Source organism: Embiotoca jacksoni, unplaced genomic scaffold, assembly GCF_022577435.1.
Source record: "Embiotoca jacksoni isolate LCO1_2020_lvr unplaced genomic scaffold, fEmbJac1.0.p SCAF_2, whole genome shotgun sequence".
NCBI classification, from domain to species: domain Eukaryota; kingdom Metazoa; phylum Chordata; class Actinopteri; family Embiotocidae; genus Embiotoca; species Embiotoca jacksoni.
Genome location: NW_027185340.1, coordinates 22,823,799 through 22,847,634, shown reverse-complemented (window position 1 = coordinate 22,847,634; position 23,836 = coordinate 22,823,799). Strand labels below are relative to the sequence as shown.

At 40.9% G+C, this 23,836-nt stretch overlaps 1 protein-coding gene across 1 annotated transcript; it reads right to left on the bottom strand.

Moving 5' to 3' along the window:
- Positions 1-666: 666 nt before the first annotated feature.
- tgfbr2l (transforming growth factor beta receptor-like) lies at positions 667-22,304 on the bottom strand. The gene is made up of 8 exons (XM_069155076.1): positions 22,219-22,304; positions 12,154-12,310; positions 8,941-9,152; positions 8,021-8,769; positions 7,052-7,189; positions 5,995-6,136; positions 4,886-5,013; positions 667-4,049 (listed from the first exon to the last, which is right to left on the bottom strand). Exons 1-8 carry the CDS (start codon positions 22,271-22,273, stop codon positions 3,870-3,872), a joined length of 1,761 nt encoding a protein of 586 aa, XP_069011177.1. The 5' UTR covers positions 22,274-22,304; the 3' UTR covers positions 667-3,869.
- Positions 22,305-23,836: the final 1,532 nt, after the last annotated feature.

Here is a 23,836-nt window from a genome sequence, read left to right as displayed (position 1 = left end):
CAGTCTGAAAAGTCACAAATGGTGCAAGGAAAAAAGATATCATGTAAAACTTTTAAAACTTTTCTCAAAGTTTTGCCTAATTCTTTTTGGAGAAATACCAGCTCTTCATACTTCTAAAAGTCCCTCAGATTAAACAGTCCGAGAAACAATCCATGTCTGTAATGTGTGACGTAGGCTCTGGAGTGGACTTCATTTTAATTTTGAGAGACCAAAAGAGTTGCAAATCTGTCTAATCACATGATGGATAAAAAACATGTTTCATATTATTAATTCTGGTTTTTGGACCCGTGTACAAGAGGTGTTGCAGCGCCTCCAACAAACCCTTTAACACATGATCTTGATCTGACTTGGGTGATTTACCGTGCTCACGAGAAGAGTCCATATTATTGCTCCACTTTTGAGGTATTCATTTACTATGTTAGCATTTAAAATTTCTTGTAAGGTCAGAGTTCATGTGTAGAAAAAAGGTGCAGGCCATGGAACTTCACTTTTCATTCGATGTTAAGCAAATATATTGTTACTTTAGTCAGGTAGAGTTTTTCGTCATAACTTAAATAATGGAAAATGTTGATGATTCCAACGGACTCATCTTTTCCCTCTATTATTTTACATTTCCTGCTTTGGTAATTGTGATTGGACAAAAATAATCAAACCAGTTATTCAATGTAGAGTCAGACAGTCCAGTTTATTCTTTTTTTATCAGACACAAATACGTTCCACAGGCCAGGACAGAGCTGTCTCTTTCCTGTTTATTAATACATGTAGGTTATAGTGAGGATAATCACAGTCGACACTGCTAAAGAATAATACCAAAACAAAAAGGAGACCAGCTCCAACCAAATGAATCATTTTCTTACCACAGCATTTTTTCATGTGCATCTCTGCCAGCAGATCTATGACTATGAGAAGATTTCAGGCGTCACCTTCCTGACTGTTCACTTTTCGTTCAGGACAAAAGTGAGTTGATCGTTTAAGGCACAAAGTCAGTCTTTGGTTTATTTCTATCTTCTGTGGTCAGCACCTGAAAAATCAAGGATGTACCAAAGAGAAAACTCTTAGCTTTGTAATAATCCTACTGCCTCTCTGTTGGGTGATGCTGGCTGCGTTTACACTGCCAGATCACTACAGACTAAAGTCCTGGGGATTTTTGGTCCCATTGGAAACAATTTTAGAAAGGAAAGTTATTTTATGAAATATCTCCAAAAATAAAACTCCTAAAACCACCGAACTTGTCTTAAGATTGCTCAAGCTTTGGCCTGTCTAGGCGTGACAGTTAAACATTTTCCTGTAGTGAACGGAAATTAAAACTACTGGATGTGTAGAGCTGTGCAATTAACAGGAAAATGAAACTTACAGCTAAATGGGGTTAGGAGAAAGAACATTGTTTGTGTTAGGAAACAAAAAAACAACTCAACCGAACCATTGTCACCTCGTGGATTCAAACCTCATCCTCCAGGCAGTCTGTGACTAATGCTACCAAGTCACCCCTCCAGCATCTGAACACTGACAAAAAAAAATTGTTTTTTGTTGCCTCTGTTGCAAGACCTTGGTCACGTCATCCCACGTCACATAACATTTACGTGCGTGTAAGTTTCAGGCTTTGACAAGCCAAAGCATGGCCATTTCATGTTGTGCTGTAGTGGACCGGCGTGTCTATTTCACACTTTGCCGTGATACTGGGTTGTTCTGAGACCAGTCCAGAGCCATGGCAGACTGTAGCTGTGGTTGTGACAGCAGCCGATGATAAAGGCTCTGTTATTGTGGCCTTAGTTGTGCTTTATAGTTGTAATTCTGGCCGGGAAACATTAGTTGATGGGTATAATACTGACTACAAGCAGAGGTTGTGTGTGTGCCGTGCTGGTTTCCCTGAGCCTCTGTGGTGTGTTGGTAACATACTGGTCATAGAAGCAAAACACTGGTGCACATACAGGACATATTCAAAGCACCATAGAGTCAACCACAGATGCAGCTGAGGTCAGTGCAGGAACCATATCCAGCCACAGCTTTACCCATCACAGCCAGCAGCTGCAGCTATGCTTACAGCCAGCATTTGTGTAGCCTACTGTCAGAGATCAGTCTTTTGAATTGAGTAATTAGCCACAAATGCATCACGTAAAGTGTCACATTATTTTCTCCCTTCTACAGTATCTGCAGAGTTTCTCCCTTCACTGGTAGTATATAATAAAGGGAGTGGATCAGCACACCAACTGTTCATATGGATAAGAAGGAATGAGAAAGTAGTCTAGGAAAGAAATCCCCACTGTGACCTTTCAGGACCATTTTTAGCTTGCTGTGCCATATTGTTATGGCCTACAATTGTTGTATGTGTGAGATAAGAAGCATATAACTTTGTATTCAAAGAAATCATAACAGAAATATGAACATTGAGCGTCGGGTTGGGTGGAGGGTTCAAATTTGTCCTGAGGACTCACCTGCTGCTGCAGCCCAAGTGAGGTGATAGAGGAAAGTCAGCAAAGTCAAACATATAACCTCATTACACTGCCTACTTTTCACCACAGTCATTCTCAGGAGCCTCGGCAGAAGCTTGTGAAAAGGCCATGATGGGTAACATAGGAAGATACAGTACCTATGGCCTAGTTAAATGACACCACATACACAACATTGATAGACTAGATAGATTGATAGGGTCAAATTTGGAATTGAAAAAAAACAAACTTTTAAGTTGATATTCTAAAAACAACACAACACTTTCACGGCTAATAGTCAATGAATTCTTCACAAAGTGTTTTCCATCAGCATCCCTGATTTTCAGGGCCCTTTTAAGAGTGTAAGTATTTCTGTTCCTTGGAGGCTGACTTAGACTTTGTCTCCTCAAACTGGATCCATGTCAGGACGGGTAGTCTGGCATTGGTCATTTGGACAAACTGTGCAGGTTGTTTGCCCTGTCATCCATGCAGACAAAGTGCTTTTGCACTAATATACTCATATCATATGAATATGGTGATATAAGATCAGATATCATCTTAGATTTGTGACTTTGTAATTTCATGATATGGCTTAAGTGCTGTCTTTTCCTGATTTTAAAGGTGACATGACACTAAAATGATGTAATTTTCTGAACTTACCAGACTGTTCTAGCTGCTCAATTATTTGTCCTTACCCACTTAGCCATTATATATCCACATTACTGATGATTACTAATCAAAATCATTATGTAAATATTTTGTGACATAATCAATCATCCCTACAACACTGTTGCTTTGTCAATATCGAAGTGTTTGTTCAAAAAATATAATGTATTTTGATTTTGTCCATATCACCCAACTCTATTCATTAGTATCTGCTTTGGCGGGAAGCACAAGCAGCCTACTTTGTTCTGAGTGCAACCTCCATGGCTCCAGTGGTCATGATGATTTTTAGTATTTGGCTGTTTGACAGTTTGTTGGAATAATCAGTGTTTCTTCGTGTAGCTTCCTGTTGGCTGAGTGGGATGAGACAGCCATAGGTGAGGGCTGACTGAACTGAAAAACGGTACACCATAAATTGTTGGGATTTTCTTACATATCCATACAAATATTTCAATATCCGCCAAAAATCTGCATTATTTGCCACTACAGTGTGTTATTTGGCTGTTTTTAGTCACTTATCACAAAAAGTTCTTGATCAGTAACTGTTTTAGTGACTGCAAGTGTAAAACAAAAAAAGGTGTAAACGCAGCCAGCAACAGGATGAAGTAGGAACCAGTGTGAAGCAAGGAATCATGGGATGCATCTGTAACGTCTCTCTTTGAGTCCGGAAGGAGGAAGAGGGGAGGGTGAGAGGGAGGTGTGAATCCTGTCACCGTATGGTGTCTCTGAGTCCTTTTCTCGGTCTCCATCACCCTCTCGCTTCAATTCCTCCTCCTTTTCTTACTCCTGCCTTCCTCCCTCCTCCTCACCTTCCTCCCCTTCATCCTCCTCCTCCTCCTCCTTCTCCTCCTCCCCCTGCTGGAGGACAGTGAATCGCTCCACCACACAGTGAGCGGTCAGTCTGGCCTCTGGGTCGTGATCCCAGCACTCGGTGATGGTGGAGCAGAAGACGCTCATCCCCTGAAGGACAGAAGACTCAAACAGTCATCATGAACACATGAACATCATGTGGACTTCTAAGTGTAAAAATATAATCAATTATAGTCAATTCAAGCAATGGGGGCCTGGGCACCGACAAGGCAAAGCCCCCTCACCCTCCTCCTTTCTACGAGGACGAGATGATTATAAACGTGTAATTTTTGTGTCTCTTTCTGGTCATCCGGAATCTCCTGTTCCTTTTGTGTGCTACTGGCATAATTTCGTGCATCTCTGTAATTGCTTGTCATGTCATCGTGGGTATTTCGTGTCTCTTTAGCATCATTTGTGTGTCTTTATAGTCATCTGTCATATCTTCCTGTTGGTGTGTTATTGGCATAAGGGCCCACCTGGAAAGGAGTCCCCAACTAAAAAAAGTCTGCACCTCAATCACTGCTGCCTGTAAAGCTTAAATGCTGTGAGTGTACTGAATATGACAGATTATGCTTAAAAATTCTGAATGAATTAACCTGAAAGCTGTAAAAAGTGAAGGGTAAAAAATAGGATTCCCAGTGGACATTACACCCTTTAATTAACACAGTCAGCTGAGAGGCTGGCATTGTGGCATGATGCGTGATCATTTTTAGAGACATTTCTTAAATATAAGTAAAAATGGTCATGTAAAATTCCATAATAATGACTTATAATAACTTCTTCAATCATTCTTCAATTCAACAGGTCGTCCAAAAAGAGGAATGCTTGCAGCATGGTATCAGAGTGTGGAAACTGGTGGAAAGTGTGCACTCTGTCCTTTAATGCATGTATGTGTGGGTAAGAGTCTAAAGAGGGCTGCAGTGTTCGTCAGTCGGACCGTCTCTGACCTGGTGCTGCGTCCACGCTGAGGGGATGTCCGGCCGTCCTCGGTCCCTCAGCACCAGGTCTCTCATGCTGTCCACACAGGGCTGCTCACAAACCTTGGAGCCAAATGCTGGCTCGTAGCTGTTCACCTCTGCAACAACATAAACATTTACATATACACTTTTTCCTCTGCGGTAACGTTGTGACCCATAATAAGTAGACGTTGTCATTAACTTTCCAGTCAAATTCCAGGAGCTGAATTTCGTCCACCTTCAGGAGGAGGTTGTAAATCACATCTGAGGTACATGTTGGAAAAGAACAGTCCAGTGGAGAGCGCAAAGCAATTTTGAACACACACGCAGAAATGATGCCTGCCCTGCTGTTGCCTCTTTAATGAGGTCAGTCCGATTCTGTCCAGTTTGCAAAACATGGTGGAAAATAAAAGTAGATCCGAACACATTTACACTGCAAGTTCAAGTTCTGGGAAGGATACAGGTAATTAAATTCCCATGTAAGAAAAGCAGCTATGTACATAGCTTATGTTGACATATGTTAACCACATTAACCACACACCCAAACCGTTGGCCAAGAACATGATCTATCGAAGTACATGAATGAAGAAGCTTCAGTGCAAGATCAATTTTATACGACGCAATAGCGGCCTGCAGTTTAGGTGTTGTAGCTATGGAGTGCTACAGCTAGAAACAACAAGGGAAAGTCTAGCTCCTTCTTTTGACTCTGCTTCTGTTCAAAACAATCATGCTGACCAGCTCTGTGAAGCTCCAGCCGAACTTCAGCACTTCGTTCAAACAGGAAGTCTCTGTCCCTCTTCTGTCAGCAATTCAAAGCTCACAAACTGTAGGACACATCTCTCCATGGACAACATGTTTGATTATGACTGTAGTCATGGAAAATACTGTGATGGGCTTAAACCAGCCTATACTGTGAATTGATAACAGACTGGTCACCTCCGTCTGTGCAAGAACACATATGTTGACCTGGCTCGTGTGATTGCATGTTCATATCCTTAACCTGAAATGTAAAGCACGGACAGACAGATGGTCCATTTTTATCAAAGATTTCCACCTTTCTTCTGTTCCCTCGATATATAGAAACACAGAAAACCTCTTACCTCCTATGGCATGGCAGCGGGAGGCCATCTCCCACAGGACCAGAGCCATGGAGTAAACATCCATCTGTTTAAAGGCCTCAAGGTCCTCCAAGTTCACCCTGGACTCAAGAACCTCAGGAGCCATGTAGCGAGCTGTCCCCACCTGAACAGGATGATAAAGTGGAGGTCAAACAAATGACAACCAGAGCATCAGACACAAGTTGTGCTTTGTGAAATGTACAGATGAGCGAAAAACATTATGACCACTCAGAAATGAAGCGAATGATGTTCCTTATCTTTTACATTACATTACATTTCATTTAGCTGACACTTTTATCCAAAGCGACTTACAATAAGTGCATTTCAACCATGAGGGTACAAAACCCAGAACAACAGGAATCAAGAAAATACAGTTTTCTTCAAGAAAGCCAAACTACAAAGTGCTATAAGTAAGTGCCATTTTAAGTGCTACTAAAGTGCTACCTATTCAAGGTAAAGTCGGAAGAGGTGTGTTTTTAGTTTGCGGCGGAAGATGTATAAACTTTCTGCTGTCCTGATGTCATTGGGGAGCTCATTATTTTGTAACGGTGCATGTCCACTTCTGGGTCATATTAGAAAGTAAGTGGACAGACAGTTTTCAAAGTCAGACAGTTGGATGTGGGAGTAATAGGAAGAAGTAAAGACCTCAGAAACTTTGACATGGACAAATTGTTGTAGCCGGAGGACTGGGTTTAAGCTTTTGGGAAACTCCAAAGTCCTCGCAGTAAATACTGAGCACCGACTGCCAGTAGTCTGAGGAGGGACAAACCTTGCCACAGTGTTTTGGGGAATATTCTGGTACAAGTCTGATCTGCAGCGGATCTGATTCACAACTTGTCTAAAGAGATTTCCTGCTGACGTTTTGGTACCAGATACCTTTTAACACCTTTAAGGATCTTATAAACTTCAGGCCTTGGCAGGTCAGAACTGTTTTGATGGCACGTGATGGACCAACAGCAAATCAGGTAGGTGGGCATAATGTTTTAGGTCATCAATGTATTTAATTACAACTTAAAACAACACAACATGCACAAATTACCTGCCCACTGTTGGCATAGTCGTCGACTGTGAGGGAGAGGTCCAACCTTAACGCCAGACCAAAGTCACACAAGGCACACTCCTTCCTGCTCTTCACCACAATGTTACTGCTCTTTAGGTCCCGATGAGCAACTGGAACCTACAGCAACACAGGCAACAAGCAACATCAAAACGTTTTTGGTGCAATTTGAAATACATTTAACATGGCAGTAAAACATGGGGCGCTCCCAATATAGACATGCAAGACTCTTTCTAAACTGAGTTTGTCGCAGGTAATCATACACTCATTAAAAAACATTGTTTTAAAAAAGATACTTTTTTTTATTCAACTTTTGTAAACTCTGACACAAATTCTCACCACTAACTGGCATCAAATGTTCTTCATAAAGTTGACCTTGGAGTGAGCCAAAATGAAGGACGCCAACTGAGTTGTGAATTGATACACTTTGGTCAGAATACAGCTGGAAGGAGGTTCAAGGGCAAATGTTCCTCCAGTTTGAGTTCAGTGAACAACGTAATGGTAATTTTCAGATATGGGATGCACCTGTCATTGTGTTTGACTGGTCATATGACATTAACTGTTCCTTTTGTTGCATTAAAGAAGGCTGAATGGGACCACCAGAGACAAGTTTAACTGGGCTGGAACCAATAGATTTGGCACAACAAAATTACAAAAGTTTAAATGGGTATTTAAATAATCAAACTTGTTTTATCGCTCAACCCTCAAAACTCACCAATGCTCCCCTTTAATGTATTTTTTTTTTTTTTTTTTTTTTTTTTTTTTTACTTTTTAGTGAAATCTCTGAAGTCTAACAACTTCTGGAGCTTTCAGTCTCCTCTGTCCTGTTGTTGTTAAAGACATGACTGTGAGTCACCGATGACTAATGACTGATTTGATGATAGGTCAGAAAATCTGAGTTCTGGTTTCACTCTTTGTTGGGACAGACCCATAATCAATGGATGAGTTTACCTTTGGTACCCCACTGGGCGTTGTGTCACTGTGGAGATGAGCTATCCCTTTTGCAATGCTGCCTGCCATGTCAACGAGCTCCTCCCAGCTCAGTATGTTAGCTGTGATGAAGTCCTGCAGGTTTCCAAGGCTGTGATAGGCCAAAACCAGCCAGTAGGTCCGTAGGGTGTAGCCTGGCGGGCCTCTTTCTTCAGCTGCCAGGAATCGAGCCACGTTGTCATGCTGCAGCTCAGGGTCAGCGTAGATGGAGCACTCGTTTCTCCACGAGGCGTACTCTACGGCCGGAAACACCTTCACCGCCACAGTTTCATAACTGCTAACTCCGCCCTTCTCGCCCTGCAGCAGGTGTGCCCTCCATACTTCAGCAAAGCGCCCCTTCCCCACCAGCACCTCCAGCTTGATAGGCAGCAGCTCAGTCGGTTGGCCCTGCCAATCTGTCATGTCACTGAAGATGCCAGTGTTAAAAGATGACACCTTTGTGTTCCACTCCTCCCGTTCACCTCCAGGACCTGTCAGACCCCCACCCTCTCCACGAGCACCCTGGCCCCTACATGGCAGGTCCAAAGCGTGGTAGAGCTCCGGGGTGCGTTTGGTGGGCCATTCAGGGCGTGAAGGAGGGCCTGGTTTGTCCGGGCGGCGTACACGGTAGAAGTAGAAGGCAGCGGTGGCAACTATGGCCACAAGAACAGGTGGCACCAAACTAACCACCACCACCGGGATCACATCCTTACTTTGTAGCCTGGAGAAACCTGCAGGGACAGAAGAAATACTGATTATTTATACAAGTAATTTTTCCACCAATCGAATTGTCTAGCAAATTATTCGACTATTCATCCATCCAACTTTTATCATTTCGGTATATTCATCTGTTCGTCAATCCATCCTCTCTCCATTCATCGCGCTCTCCTCCCTCTGCTCACCATTGGCTCCCTTGTCGAAGATGAGTTTGTCGTTACATTCGTGTTCGCCCTGGCAGCCACAGACCATCATGGATCCGTCCTCTGCCGGTTGTGGGACCATGTGACACTCCCTGGAGGTAAAATTCAGCAGCAAGCCGGGATCAACGCCCTCCAGCGGAAGAGTTGGGTGATGACACATCGTGTGCACCGTCATGGTGTCGTTGGTCTTCCTCCTGGAAGAACAGATGGACATGTAACTAAATCATACAGTAATGTGTGTGTGGCTGGCAACAATTTACATCAGAGGACGTCCAGTAGTCTGATTGTCTTTCTCCCACAATCAAAAACATTATGACCGCCAGATTGGCATCTAACTTTAAACAATTATTCACATTATGGAATAATGAAGATATTCTGTTTGTGATTAATTGATTAACATGAGCAAACACCTGAATTGAATGGCTTTATTAATGTTAATATATCATGTTCTGATGCTTCAAAGATCAGTTAAAAAACATTAATAAGGACTAAGGACTAAATAAGGATTTTTCTAATATTCCCTCTCAGTGCTAGAAAAAAGAAAAATCTGAAAAGTGTTCAAATTATCTACGTCTTGTTGTGGTACAGTATTTTATTGCGTGGACAATCACAATTGGTGCTAATTTTAGTGACAAGATACATTAGCTTCTTCACAACAAAAGACCCCTGTGGTTTTTTTTTTTTTTAAATGGAGAGCTTTTATTGTAAAGCGGCAGCAACAGGAAATTTGATTCAAGACCCTAGCATTCACATCTCAAATATGTTTTCAAGACAAGGCAGGCTTATTTGCAGTATCTTAATTCTGACTTTTAATTATTCTTTTTCCAAAAACTTTTTTTTTTTTTTTTTTTTTTTTTTCATATAACATAACCCTGTGCTTGTATGGGACCTCATTCACCTGGAGATGTCCTTATATTTTATTGTTTTCTATAAACTTACAATTGATGAGGACCGAGAATGGAGCCTTGGGCAATTCCACATCATTTTTGTCGGTTCAGATTTGTAATTATTGATTAACAAAAAGTAGTCCCCTCAATTACACAGGATTCAAACCAGTTGAGCAATGTGCCAGCAAGTCAAAGAACAATGACCACTGCAGTTAATAATAATAATAAATTCTCAGCAAACATCCTAATCTTAACTCTGTCTAGTGCTACGGCAAGCATGAACACATTTAGAAGAAACAAATCCCTGTGACACAAAGTGAGGTCACGATCTAAAACGTTATTACATCTGTCAAATAAATGTAGTGCGATAAAAAGTAAATTTTCCAAAAAGAAGACACAGAAGCAGAAAATGGAGTTAAAGTACCTAAAACTTGTTCTTCAGTCCAGCATATTAGTTAATGTAAATGTTTTACTGTCGGCCACTTGTGCTGAGTAAGCTGATACTGGTCGAACGCAGCACATACAAACTCTGTGTTTCTGACTGTGAGTCTAAGTTTGACCTGAATAAACCATTGTTTTCTCCTCCTCTCTTTTCTTCTGTCAGTTCCCTCTTATCACTGGTTTCCTGCAGAAAGCTGGGAGGGTCGGGCTGACTGACGTGAACAGGAAATGAGAGGGGGTGCAGCGAGGGAGATCCCAGCGTAGCACTGTTATCCAAACAAAAGCACCGATCAGCAGAAACTTTCCAGTTATAAAGGAATCGATGGCAGTGGACTGGTGGGAAGGTTTGAAGTTCTCACTAACATGAAAAACAAATGTGTGGAAGGAAATGAAAGAAAGGCCAAACTGTTTTTTTGCTTTTGCTTTTTTGTCCTGTAACAGTAGCAAGTCGAGAGAAATCACTTCAGGATGTTTCATAATGCTGATCAACAACATGTTGAAGCGGCTCAGCTGTGCTCCTCTGTTCTCTGCTGGCTCATGGGATTGTCCTGAAGGATAGCAATAAGTGCACGGTGATATTTCAGCATTTTTATGAACACTAAAGGCTTTGGAACACTTTTATTTGTTTCTTTCTCTTTTATTCAACAAAAACAACACACGCTAACTCACAATCAACCAGACAACAGACAAAACTGAGCAGAAGTAAAGAAAGTCAGATTCTACTATGAATAAAGCCATGGTGAAAGTAAAAAAGTACTGTGTAGGTAAGGTAAGGTACTTGTTTGACTTCACTTGAGTAGTTTTATTTTCCAATACTTTATTTTTTTATTCCATTACTGAACAGACTGGCCTGTGAAGCCACGACATGCAAAACTACCACAAAGAGACACAAACCACCATAAAGAGTACCACAAACCACAAATGTACCCAAGAGACACAACTTAACCACAAAAGTACCCCAAAGAGATACAAAACAACAACATAACAAACACCAACAGACACAAACAACTACAAAAATACCATAAAGAGATGCAAAACAACCACAAAACTACCCAAAAGAGACATAAAAAAATCCTACAAATGTATCCCAAAGACACAAAACAACCCCAGAGACACAAAACTACTACAAAACCCTAAAGGGACACAAATTAACTCCAAAACTACCCCAAAGAGACACAAAACAACAACAAAACAAACCCAGAGACACAAAACAACAACAAAACTACCCCAAAGAGAAGCACACCTCTGATACACCTGGCGATGTCTAAGCGTAAGAAGAACACGTACATAAACAGAGGCAGGAGCAGTGACAGAGGTCATGTGACAAAAGACACTCAATGAAGGTATTGGGATGAAGGACAAAGGCCACTGAAGTCCATGTGAGGAGGTTGGAGGGATAGTGCGGTGGTGTAAGTCACAGACAAACACCCAGGAGGACGAGGTCACAGTCCGGCAGCCGAAAAAGTTTTTTGTTTTTTTTCCTAACTGTAATCAAGGGTTTTTAGTCCTGACGTCGACCACGTGGTTTTGTTGTCTTAAAGCACATGACACCGATACGTTTCCCTTCAGTGGACCGGCGTGTGTAACACACATTGTCCTATGATACCAGGATGCAGAGACAAAATGACCCGAAAGAGAGGAAAACAACTCAAATTCAAAAGTGATGTCCAACACTGTCATGCAGATAAACAAGTCAAGCATAAAGTCACAGTGTGCTCTTTAGTTCAGCAGGTAACCATTTACCTGGAGACTGTGGTGTCTACAGGAGAAGTAGAGCCTATTATTGTATACTGTATCAGGCATTAGGCAATGCTCTTGACGAAAGCATCTAAGTAAATGCAATGTAAAATACTGAGTAGAGTCTCACCATATGGCGATGCAGATCTCCTCGATGGCGGTACAGAAGGAGGACAGCGTGCAGTTACTTAAGCAGACGCTGTCTTTACACACCGGACTGGACACCTCACACCACTTACACAGGTTGAAGCTCAGGTGGCTGAAAGACTGGACAACAACTGGAGCGCCTACGAGGCAAGAAATAAAAGCAGCGTAAGGTTTCAGTAGATATAAGTTAATTACACAGGAGGCTCTTAAATCTGTTCTGCCATTGATGATTGACAGCATCAGTCACTGCGCTGCAGAGGAGCCTTTCAAAATAAATTTTTAAGACTCTTGTTATTTTCGTCTTTTTTTAGTACTATTGTCCTGAATATTTCAAAACATAATTATATCTTCTTAAATCACCACAAACTTAAGATATTAAGTCTGTGAGGTAGATAATGAGGTGTAATGATGTGATGTTAAGGCAGTAATCCTACTAAAAGATAGACTTAATATCCTCATCAGTTTAAGAGATTACTTTTTTAGGCGTGAATACTGTTTAAAGCTTTATTTGTTTAGAGCCTCATCTTGCATAAATACAGTAACGATAAGGACAACTGACAGAGTCGAAGGCAACAGACAGCTGTAATATCTGATTTAGTTGGCTCATTGTGGGTTCAACACGTCACACTGCATCTGCTCTGCCACGTACAGCATCACATGAAGTGGCTGTGACTTCAAGAGGGATATGGGTGTGTCCCTTCTGAGCCTGTAGGCCAAAACTGTTCGCATGCAGCCTCTCAAAGTATGCAGCCAAAAGAGCTGAAGTTGAACGGAAAGCTATTAAACGGTTTTGTCATCGTGTGTGTGGCTGCAGGCTTTGGTGTTTGTGTGTGGCTGTTGTGTGTATTTGTCTGTAGAGTATGTGAATATATACTGCTGCTATTTGTGCCACATTGTGATCCCACCCAGATAACAACCTATAAACACAACACACTGCGCCCCCACTGACATAACACAGTCTCTTTGTGTCAACCTTATTATAACTTAATTATAACATAATACCAGCGCACAAAAATATTCTGTAACAAGGAAAAGTCATGCATTCAAAATGTGACTCATGTAAAAGCACTGACTTGTTGGCATCCAAGCATATTTTAAGTATCAGAAGTAAAAGTGCATTATGTAAAATTACATTAAAATTACCAGATTTGTTATATTGTTCCATCATGTAACGATGAAGCTAATTTAAACTACATTATACACTGCAGGGTAACATTGCATGATAATATGTCAATTTTTCAATTATACATTGCCTTGCTACTCTAAATCTGTAAAAGTGCCGAAAACAAAAGCTGCAAAATAAATGTAACGGGGAAAAAAGTACAATATTTACATTCCAAATGTGCAGTTTGAAGTGGCATAAAATGGAGAACTTCTATTTGTCCTCACAAAGATAGATGTACAAGTTTACACACACACACACAAACAGAAATCCTAGTGTGACATTTATATCTGCATAAACATGCACTCAATTACACACACGAACCCAACCACACTGCTTTATAATTATACATTATTTATACACACATACAGGACTGTACACATAAACACACAACACTTCATTAACTCTGTCACACACACACACACACACACACACACACACACACACACACACACACACACACACACACACACGCACACACAGAGTGTGTTCCAGATGTTTCTTCCAAACTGAGCTGGAGACAAAGGAAGAAGAAAACTAAAAGAGCTGAGAAGCAAAAAACTTGCTGTAATTAGAATCAGCAGCATAAACTCTCTCTGTGTGTGTGTGTGTGTGTGTGTGTGTGTGTGTGTGTGTGTGTGTGTGTGTGTGTGTGTGTGTGTGTGTGTGTGTGTGTGTGTGTGTGTGTGTGTGTGTGTGTGTGTGTGTCTACTTTACATTTGTGAGGGCCCATGTGAGTTTTAGACTTCGGGAGTGAGTACATTTGTGGGGAGTGAGGATATCTTGGCTGTTCCTCCCTTTGGGGACTTTCGAAGGCTGTTTACAGTTCATTTACTTTACTGTCAGCATAAAATGACGAACTTTATCCAAAAGCTAAAGTTAGCATAAAACAGAATAAAAAAGTTAGAAAATAGTATCATTAAAAAACAAAGTTAGCATAAAAAGACTCACGTTAGTTTAAAAGCTAATATTACCATTAAAAAATAAAACTTTGTGTAAAAAGATGAACATCAGGTTACAAAACTACACCATGAAAACATTAACACAAACAATAACAGCATAATAAGATTAATTGTAGCTTCAAAAAGACAGATTTGAGCAAAAATAAACTAAAGTCAGCAAAGAAACAATCAAAAACAACAACATTGAAGTGTAAATATTTAAGGCGAGGATAAAAAATATAGAAGTAGACTGGGCAGAGAAAGTCATGCTAGCATTAAAAAAAAAAAAAAAAAAAAAAAAAAAAAAATCTAATTTTGGCATAAAATCTAACCTGATTATTTGAAAACACAATATTTCCATTAAAGAGCTAACATTAGCATTAATAAATACCACAAGCATAAAGACAAACGTTGGCATGAAATTACATTTACTCAGTATGACACTACTCTGCACTACAGTTTGTTTTCAGATATTTGTACTTTAACTTGAGTACTCCCATTAAATACCACATGTTGTTTATTCATACTTGTTTCGACTTTATTACGATTATTTTGAGAATCGTAACAAAGTTTGCATCTTCTTATCTAAAATGTGTATACAAACGTGGAGAGGGTGGAGAGGGTGGAGCGAGTGGAGTGGGTGGAGAGGGTGGAGAGGGTGGAGAGAGTGGAGCGGGTGGAGAGGGTGGAGAGGGTGGAGAGAGTGGAGAGGGTGGAGAGGGTGGAGAGAGTGGAGCGAGTGGAGAGGGTGGAGAGAGTGGAGGGGATGGAGAGGGTGGAGAGAGTGGAGCGGGTGGAGAGGGTGGAGAGGGTGGAGAAAGTGGAGCGGGTGGAGAGAGTGGAGCGGGTGGAGAGGGTGGAGAGGGTGGAGAGAGTGGAGCGGGTGGAGAGAGTGGAGAGGGTGGAGAGAGTGGAGAGGGTGGAGAGGGTGGAGAGGGTGGAGCAAGTGGAGAGGGTGCAGAGGGTGGAGAGAGTGGAGCGGGTGGAGAGGGTGGAGAGAGTGGAGCGGGTGGAGAGAGTGGAGAGGGTGGAGAGAGTGGAGAGAGTGGAGAGGGTGGAGAGGGTGGAGAGAGTGGAGAGGGTGGAGAGGGTGGAGAGGGTGGAGAGAGTGGAGAGAGTGGAGAGGGTGGAGAGGGTGGAGAGAGTGGAGAGAGTGGAGAGGGTGGAGCGAGTGGAGAGGGTGGAGAGGGTGGAGAGAGTGGAGCGGGTGGAGAGAGTGGAGAGAGTGGAGAGGGTGGAGAGAGTGGAGAGGGTGGAGAGGGTGGAGAGGGTGGAGCAAGTGGAGAGGGTGGAGAGGGTGGAGCAAGTGGAGAGGGTGGAGAGGGTGGAGAGAGTGGAGAGGGTGGAGCAAGTGGAGAGAGTGGATAGAGTGGAGAGGGTGGAGAGGGTGGAGAGAGTGGAGAGGGTGGAGAGGGTGGAGCGAGTGGAGCGGGTGGAGAGAGTGGAACGAGAGGAGAGAGTGGAGAGGGTGGAGAGGGTGGAGAGAGTGGAGCAAGTGGAGAGGGTGGAGAGGGTGGAGCGAGTGGAGAGGGTGGAGAGGGTGGAGCGAGTGGAGTGGGTGGAGAGGGTGGAGAGGGTGGAGAGAGTGGAGCGGGTGGAGAGGGTGGAGAGGGTGGAGAGAGTGGAGAGGGTGGAGAGGGTGGAGAGAGTGGAGCGAGTGGAGAGGGTGGAGAGAGTGGAGGGGATGGAGAGGGTGGAGAGAGTGGAGCGGGTGGAGAGGGTGGAGAGGGTGGAGAAAGTGGAGCGGGTGGAGAGAGTGGAGCGGGTGGAGAGGGTGGAGAGGGTGGAGAGAGTGGAGCGGGTGGAGAGAGTGGAGAGGGTGGAGAGAGTGGAGAGGGTGGAGAGGGTGGAGAGGGTGGAGCAAGTGGAGAGGGTGCAGAGGGTGGAGAGAGTGGAGCGGGTGGAGAGGGTGGAGAGAGTGGAGCGGGTGGAGAGAGTGGAGAGGGTGGAGAGAGTGGAGAGAGTGGAGAGGGTGGAGAGGGTGGAGAGAGTGGAGAGGGTGGAGAGGGTGGAGAGGGTGGAGAGAGTGGAGAGAGTGGAGAGGGTGGAGAGGGTGGAGAGAGTGGAGAGAGTGGAGAGGGTGGAGCGAGTGGAGAGGGTGGAGAGGGTGGAGAGAGTGGAGCGGGTGGAGAGAGTGGAGAGAGTGGAGAGGGTGGAGAGAGTGGAGAGGGTGGAGAGGGTGGAGAGGGTGGAGCAAGTGGAGAGGGTGGAGAGGGTGGAGCAAGTGGAGAGGGTGGAGAGGGTGGAGAGAGTGGAGAGGGTGGAGCAAGTGGAGAGAGTGGATAGAGTGGAGAGGGTGGAGAGGGTGGAGAGAGTGGAGAGGGTGGAGAGGGTGGAGCGAGTGGAGCGGGTGGAGAGAGTGGAACGAGAGGAGAGAGTGGAGAGAGTGGAGCGGGTGGAGATAGTGGAGAGAGTGGAGAGAGTGGAGAGAGTGGAGAGAGTGGAGCGGGTGGAGAGGGTGGAGAGAGTGGAGCGGGTGGAGAGAGTGGAGCGGGTGGAGAGAGTGGAGAGAGTGGAGCAGGTGGAGAGAGTGGAGCGGGTGGAGAGAGTGGAGCGGGTGGAGAGGGTGGAGAGAGTGGAGCGGGTGGAGAGAGTGGAGAGGGTGGAGAGAGTGGAGCGGGTGGAGAGGGTGGAGAGAGTGGAGCGGGTGAAGAGAGTGGAGAGGGTGGAGAGAGTGGAGCGAGTCAAAGTGCCTCAGAAAACTGACAAGCTGATAATAAGACAGTTCAAATGTAGGATGTAAAACAGTTTGAGACTGAAGCACACAGGAGACAGAGGAAACACAAACTGTGGAAAACTAATAATGAAACCAATTAAATTACTATAAGAATACTTTGAAAACAAAAATGATAATGTAGATAAAGGACAATGACATTAAAATCAATTGCATATTGTGTGCTTGTGACAGTTTTTCTTAAAACAGATAACTTTATCTCAATGAGAGTTTTACATGGTTTAACAAGCAAGACTGTAAATAAATAAAAAATACTCAATATATTTGAAAGGTAAATATATACATTCATTTTACAGCTTCAGTTTCTACTTAATTGTAGATTTAAATGTATACCTGTCAACTAAATGCTGACGTATTATTATGTCATGATAGGTCCCAGCAGTAGTAGTTTATATTAACACATTAATATGTAATAGTAAACATTAACTCATCAACAATGATTGTGCATTAATAACATATATAGTTTTCTAAAATGGATCATTTTGAATGATGAGTACTTTAACTTTTGATACTTAAATTGTACTTTATTCTAAAGTTTCATAGTTTAGTACTGATTCTAATTCTGAACGCACGAGTTTTACTTATAACATCTTTTTGTGCCTGATGGTTTTGTGATATAAGTGTAAATACCTCGTCCACCTGTGAAGTGAGAATCAGCTGGAGGTTAAAATAAAGGTTTATGTCCTGGGTCACTGAGGGTCCTCACAAAGATAGAAGAACAAGCCTGTGTGTTTGTGCCTCCAGAAGTAAATTAAAGCCAGAAGTGAGCTGCGTTCAGAGCCAAGTTAGCATCCAATGCTCCACCCTCAAAGGCTCATGGGAAATCTAAGCACTTCACGCTGCTTGGAGGAAGCCTCCCTATCAGAACTGTGGGTTTATTTAACACACACACACACACACACACACACACACACACACACACACACACACACACACACACACACACTATACAGGAATTTAGGAAATTAGTAAACATTATATTGGATTTATCGTAGAATCAACCATTTTTTTCCAGAATCATAACATAAATAAGTGTGATACTTTCTTGTTTGTTCATCTCCAAATTTCTAGTTTTTTTTTTCAGACTTAAGAATGAACATGTTCTGATTTAAAGTCTTTCAACTTAAAATGATGAGTTGAAGAACCATACATGTTTTGAAAGAAAATATCTTATTATATTACTTGACTCGTATGCACTATTTAACCTTTGCCAAAAAACAATTATCGTCATTCTGTTGAAACTTCAAGATCCTTCACCAATGAAAATTATTTAAAAATCGAAAAGAAAAAAATGGCAAAGCCTCAGAAGCTGGAACCATAAAATGTTGGTATTCATGTGTGAAACATGACTTCACTGCATTGCTTCAGTCATCAAGAGAGTAAATAAAAAGCTGACTTCCAGTAAGTTAAATTATTGTAAAACATGTGGATGTTGCAGATTTTCATACTCTTTGTCATCAACAGAGAGGGCGTATTCCTCGTCTCCGTGATACAGACCTTCCTGTGGTCCATGTTTTGAGTTAAAACATTACATTATATGTGATGTAATTATATAAAACCTTTTATTTTGTGGTCCAACGCCCCTTCAGTTCTCCTGAAACCTTCTTAAGACACAGAAGTGTTCGTCAAAAGCATCTTTTAGATGAATTGTAGATTTGTTTGGGTTAACTGTGTCTTTATGTTGTGTTATTGTCCCTGTTGTTTTTGTTCAGCTGGATATTCTGATGATTTTCCTGTCCTTGTGTAATATGGATTTCCTTTTATTTGATTAAATTATCACAGTTTTGTTGAACAGAAAATAAAACGTACAAACACATGAATGCACACTTTCTTCCGGTGCCCGTCTCTGTCTTCTCCAATGTCTTCAGAAGCCAGTGTGTGTGCAGCCATTCATACGAGGTCTTAGATACACTTGTTCTTTGTTACATATGAGATAATAGGCTGCTTTTAAAGAGGAACTGCATGTTGAATGACCATGTTGGAAAGTACATTGACTCAAGTGCAATATTGTACTTTGGTACAAAATTTGACTTTCCTACTTTCAGCATGAATTAATGAATGGATTTCTGCTGCATTACTTTTATCTCCCCGCTGCTAATAATTGTTCAAATAAAACACGACAAGAGTTTCAGAAAGTCTGTTTGTCAGTTCGTACGCAGGACGTGTGAAATAATTAGTCACAGTTCCACATAAAGTAGTTAAATCGAGCTCCATTCAAAGCACCAACGGCAGGAAACTGCATTAACAGATTAACACACGACTCGACTGATAATAACCTTATTATATAATATACAAATTATATAACAGTCATAGGAGAATTTTTTTTTCCGCACTAACCACTTTCTAACTTTCGGCACATTTTCCTGTTTATACTTACATATTTTTCTCAGATAACATTTTCCATTCAGAAAAAAACATGATGTTGATACGGACATTTTTTTCCACTAAAATTTTAACTGTAAGTAAAAACGTTAGCTTTTTGTGCGTTACTGGCGATAACCTGACTAAGAAAAAAAAAAATCAAGTTAATGTACCACAACACAGTTCCTAGTTTAAGCTATAAAATATATTTTTGTGATGAGATATCTGTGGTGGAGGTGATCACGTTGGATCGGAAGATCCCTCAATGTTAATGTACTATCCAGCTTTGAGAACTTATCAGCAGACTTTTATGTGAGAACCAATCAGGACTCAGATTCCTAAATAGAGTGGAACAGCTGGCAGGAGAGGACGGAACAAACCAAGAAGAACTCAACACCTTCCTATGACTGGACCTCGTATGAATCACGAACCGGGCTTTTGATTTGAAAGCTCAGTCACAGGATTTACTGACCGATGGCGTAACGTCGTCACGCAGACCGACTCCAAACCTGTTAACTATATGAGGCTACTTGTGTACTTTTACTGCTGATACTATAACTACATCAAGCCGATAATACTTGTGTACTTTTACTACTGATACTATAACTACATCAAGCCGATAGTACTTGTGTACTTTTACTACTGATACTATAACTACATCAAGCCGATAATACGTGTGTACATTTACTACTCGTACTTTAACTACATAAACGTGATAATAATTGTGTACTTTTACTGCTGATACTATAACTACATCAAGCCGATAATACTTGTGTACTTTTACTACTGATACTATAACTACATCAAGCCGATAGTACTTGTGTACTTTTACTACTGATACTATAACTACATCAAGCCGATAATACGTGTATACATTTACTACTCGTACTTTAACTACATAAACGTGATAATACTTGTGTACTTTTACTGCTGATACTATAACTACATCAAGCCGATAATACTTGTGTACTTTTACTGCTGATACTATAACTACATCAAGCCGATAGTACTTGTGTACTTTTACTACTGATACTATAACTACATCAAGCCGATAATACGTGTGTACATTTACTACTCGTACTTTAACTACATAAACGTGATAATAATTGTGTACTTTTACTGCTGATAATTTAGCTACATGAGGCTAATAATACTTCTGTACTTTTACGACTGATACTTTAACTACATGAAGCTAATAATACTTGTGTGCTTTTACTACTGATACTATAACTATATAAAGCTGATAATACTTGTGTACTTTTACTGCTGATACTTAACCTACATTAAGCTGATAGTACATGTGTACTTTAACAACTGATACCTTAACTACATGAAGCTGATAATACTTGTGTACTTTTACTACTGATACCTTAACTACATGAAGCTGATAATACTTGTGTACATTTACCACTGGTACTTTACCTACATGAAGCTGATAATAGTTGTGTACTTTTACTACTAGTACTTTAACTACATGAAGCCGATAATACTTGTGTACATTTACTACTGGTACTTTACCTACATAAAAGTGATAATACATGTGTACTTTTACTACTGGTACTTTAACTAAACAAAGCTGATAATACTTGTTTATTTTTATGACTGATACTTAACCTACATGAAGCTGATAGTATATGTGTACTTTTACTACTGGTACTTTAACTACATGAAGCTGATAATGTTTGCGTACTTTTACTACTAGTACTTTAACTACATGAAGCCGATAAGACTTGTGTACATTTACTACTCATACTTTAACTACATAAATGTGATAATAATTGTGTACTTTTACTGCTGATACTATAACTACATCAAGCCAATAGTACTTGTGTACTTTTACTACTGATACTTAACCTACATGAAGCTGATAATACTTGTGTACTTGTACTACTATTACTTTAACTACATGAAGCTCATAATACTTGTGTACTTTTACTACTGATACTTAACCTACATAAAGCTGATAGTACTTATGTACTTTTACTACTGATACTTCAACTATATGAAGCTGATAATACTTGTGTACTTGTACTACTCTTACTTTAACTACATGAAGCTGATAATACTTGTGTACTTTTACTGCTGATATTTTAACTACATGAAGTTGATAGTACTTGTGTACTTTTACTACTGATACCTTAACTACATGAAGCTGATAATACTTGTGTACTTGTACTACTCTTACTTTAACTACATGAAGCGGATAATACTTGTGTACTTTTACTACTGATACTTTACCTACATGAAGCTGATAATACTTTTGTTCTTTTACTACTAGTACTTTAACTACATGAAGCCGATAATACTTGTGTTCATTTACTACTGGTACTTTAACTACATAAAGCTGTTAATACTTGCGTACTTTTACTACTGATACTTTACCTACATGAAGCTGATAATACTTGTGTACTTTTACTACTGGTACTTTAACTAAATAAAGCTGATAATACTTGTTTACTTTTACTACTGATACTTAACCTACATGAAGCTGATAGTACATGTGTACTTTTACTCCTGGTACTTTAACTACATGAAGCCGATAATACTTGTTTACTTTTACTACTGACACTTTAACTACATGAAACTGATAATAGCCTACTTGTGTATTTTGACATGAGGCTATTAATACTTGTGTATTTTTACTTAAATAAGACTTGAAAAGTTGTACCTGACCTGGAGAATTTCTGTCATTGCTGTGTTGTTATTTTTACTTCGACAGAGGATCTGAGTAGTTTTTCCAAAACAAAACGTCCCCCCTCCATCCATCCCCTCTGCTCGGCCCAAAAAAAAGCTCTGCAAACAGCTCCGAGGAAAAGAGAGGAAAAAGCCCAGAGATCAGGCAGCACTCACTCGCAGTCAGGAGGACGAGGGTCCCGGTCCAAAACGTCCAGAACCGAGCCATCATCTGCGGGCGAAGTCAGCCGGAGAAACCCTCGGGCGCTCGGTCGGTCGTCGGTCTTCAGCCCCGGTATCAGCCGAGAGCCTCTCATGTATCCAGCCAGAGAGAAGTCCAGATGTTTTTCATCCAGATGTGATTAGGCCCCGCCCCCCACTGCTGCCTCTGTTTCTGCGTCTCACGTATTCACATGTGTGACACAGCGGTGGAACCATAACTCACATCCCTACTGAAGTAAAAGTACCGCAGAGTACAGCGGTGGAACCATAACTCACATCCCGACTGAAGTAAAAGTACGGCAGAGTAGCGGAAGGAAGTAACGCTCTACTCTGTTACAAGTAGAAATACAAATCTACGTATTGACAGAAAGAAGAGGCAAAACAGACCAATAGATGCGGTTTCTAGTTTGCTCTTTAATGACGTTTTTATTTCAAAACAAAGTTACATTCAGGCTTCTTGAAGACAGAAAAAACAGATACACATTTCAAACAAATATCCTAAGCATTTATTTCATAGATTTAATTTGTAGGCCTATTATCTGATTTGACATTCACTTATTTAAAGAAAAGAAACCAAAAGAAATACATATTTTTCCTTGTGTTTTATGACTTGTATCTTATTTATGTTTTATTTAGATATTTAAAAAACAGGAATAATCACGCATAATGCAAACAAAAAAACAGATATAAGATTTTTTTTTTTTTATCTTTTCACTAAATATGCAATTGTTATATTTACAATTGTATATTTACACACAGAAAAACTCTACGAAACAAATTCATAACATTAAAGTTGCATTTTTTTACTCACTTCATCAGTCTGAGTCTGACTTGTTGATATCGTCACAACATTATGTCACCGTTATTTAATTTACTTTCACTACTCACTGTTATGTAACTGTTTCTTCGATCACGAGTTTTTTCAAATCTGTATCTGTATTAGTTTCTTAATGTTTGTGCTGTGCAGATTTATTTACATTGAGCAAAGTAAAGCTGAAGGCGATAGTGAGAGACTGTGAGCAGTAACAGTTTTATTGCAGCTCGTTCGTCGGGTTATAATGAAACCACAGTGATGTGTGACATCAGTGACCTGCTGCCAAAACCCAACCGGACACGGTGTTTCTATGTGTAGCCTCGCTCTGGCTTTATTTCTGGTTTTACTGTATGCTTGCTGCCAAAGTCCCTCAACATTTTGTACATTATACCATGAGCTCCAGTTGATTAAAAGAAGACACCCCGCAGTCAGAAATTTGTTTGATCAATCACGTCACTGTGTTGCTTAATAGGCTACAAAATGTATTGATTCAATGTAGGAACATTTCATCTGAGCTCACCCCAAATAGTTTCACATCTGGGTGTCCCTGCAAGATTTATGACATCACAACCAGTAACATTTATGTTTTTATGTCTGCAAAAGCACTTTATAAATTATCCTATATTCATTATTTTGTGTGTTTTCTGTCTTTATATCTGTAAGGCACTTTGTAAATAATCTTTTTTATATTTACTATTACCATTTTTATAGGCCCATCTGTGATGCACTTTGTAAACTGACAAGAAAAGAAGCTTTTAT

Bases quoted from the DNA above. Each gene is read 5' to 3' on its own strand.
- tgfbr2l (XM_069155076.1), bottom strand. From the start codon at position 22,273: ATGATGGCTCGGTTCTGGACGTTTTGGACCGGGACCCTCGTCCTCCTG. The intron at 9,153-12,153 runs GTGAGACTCTAC...CTGTTCTTCCAG, and splicing joins GAGATCTGCATCGCCATATG to GAGGAAGACCAACGACACCA. The intron at 8,770-8,940 runs GTGAGCAGAGGG...CTGTCCCTGCAG, and splicing joins CTTCGACAAGGGAGCCAATG to GTTTCTCCAGGCTACAAAGT.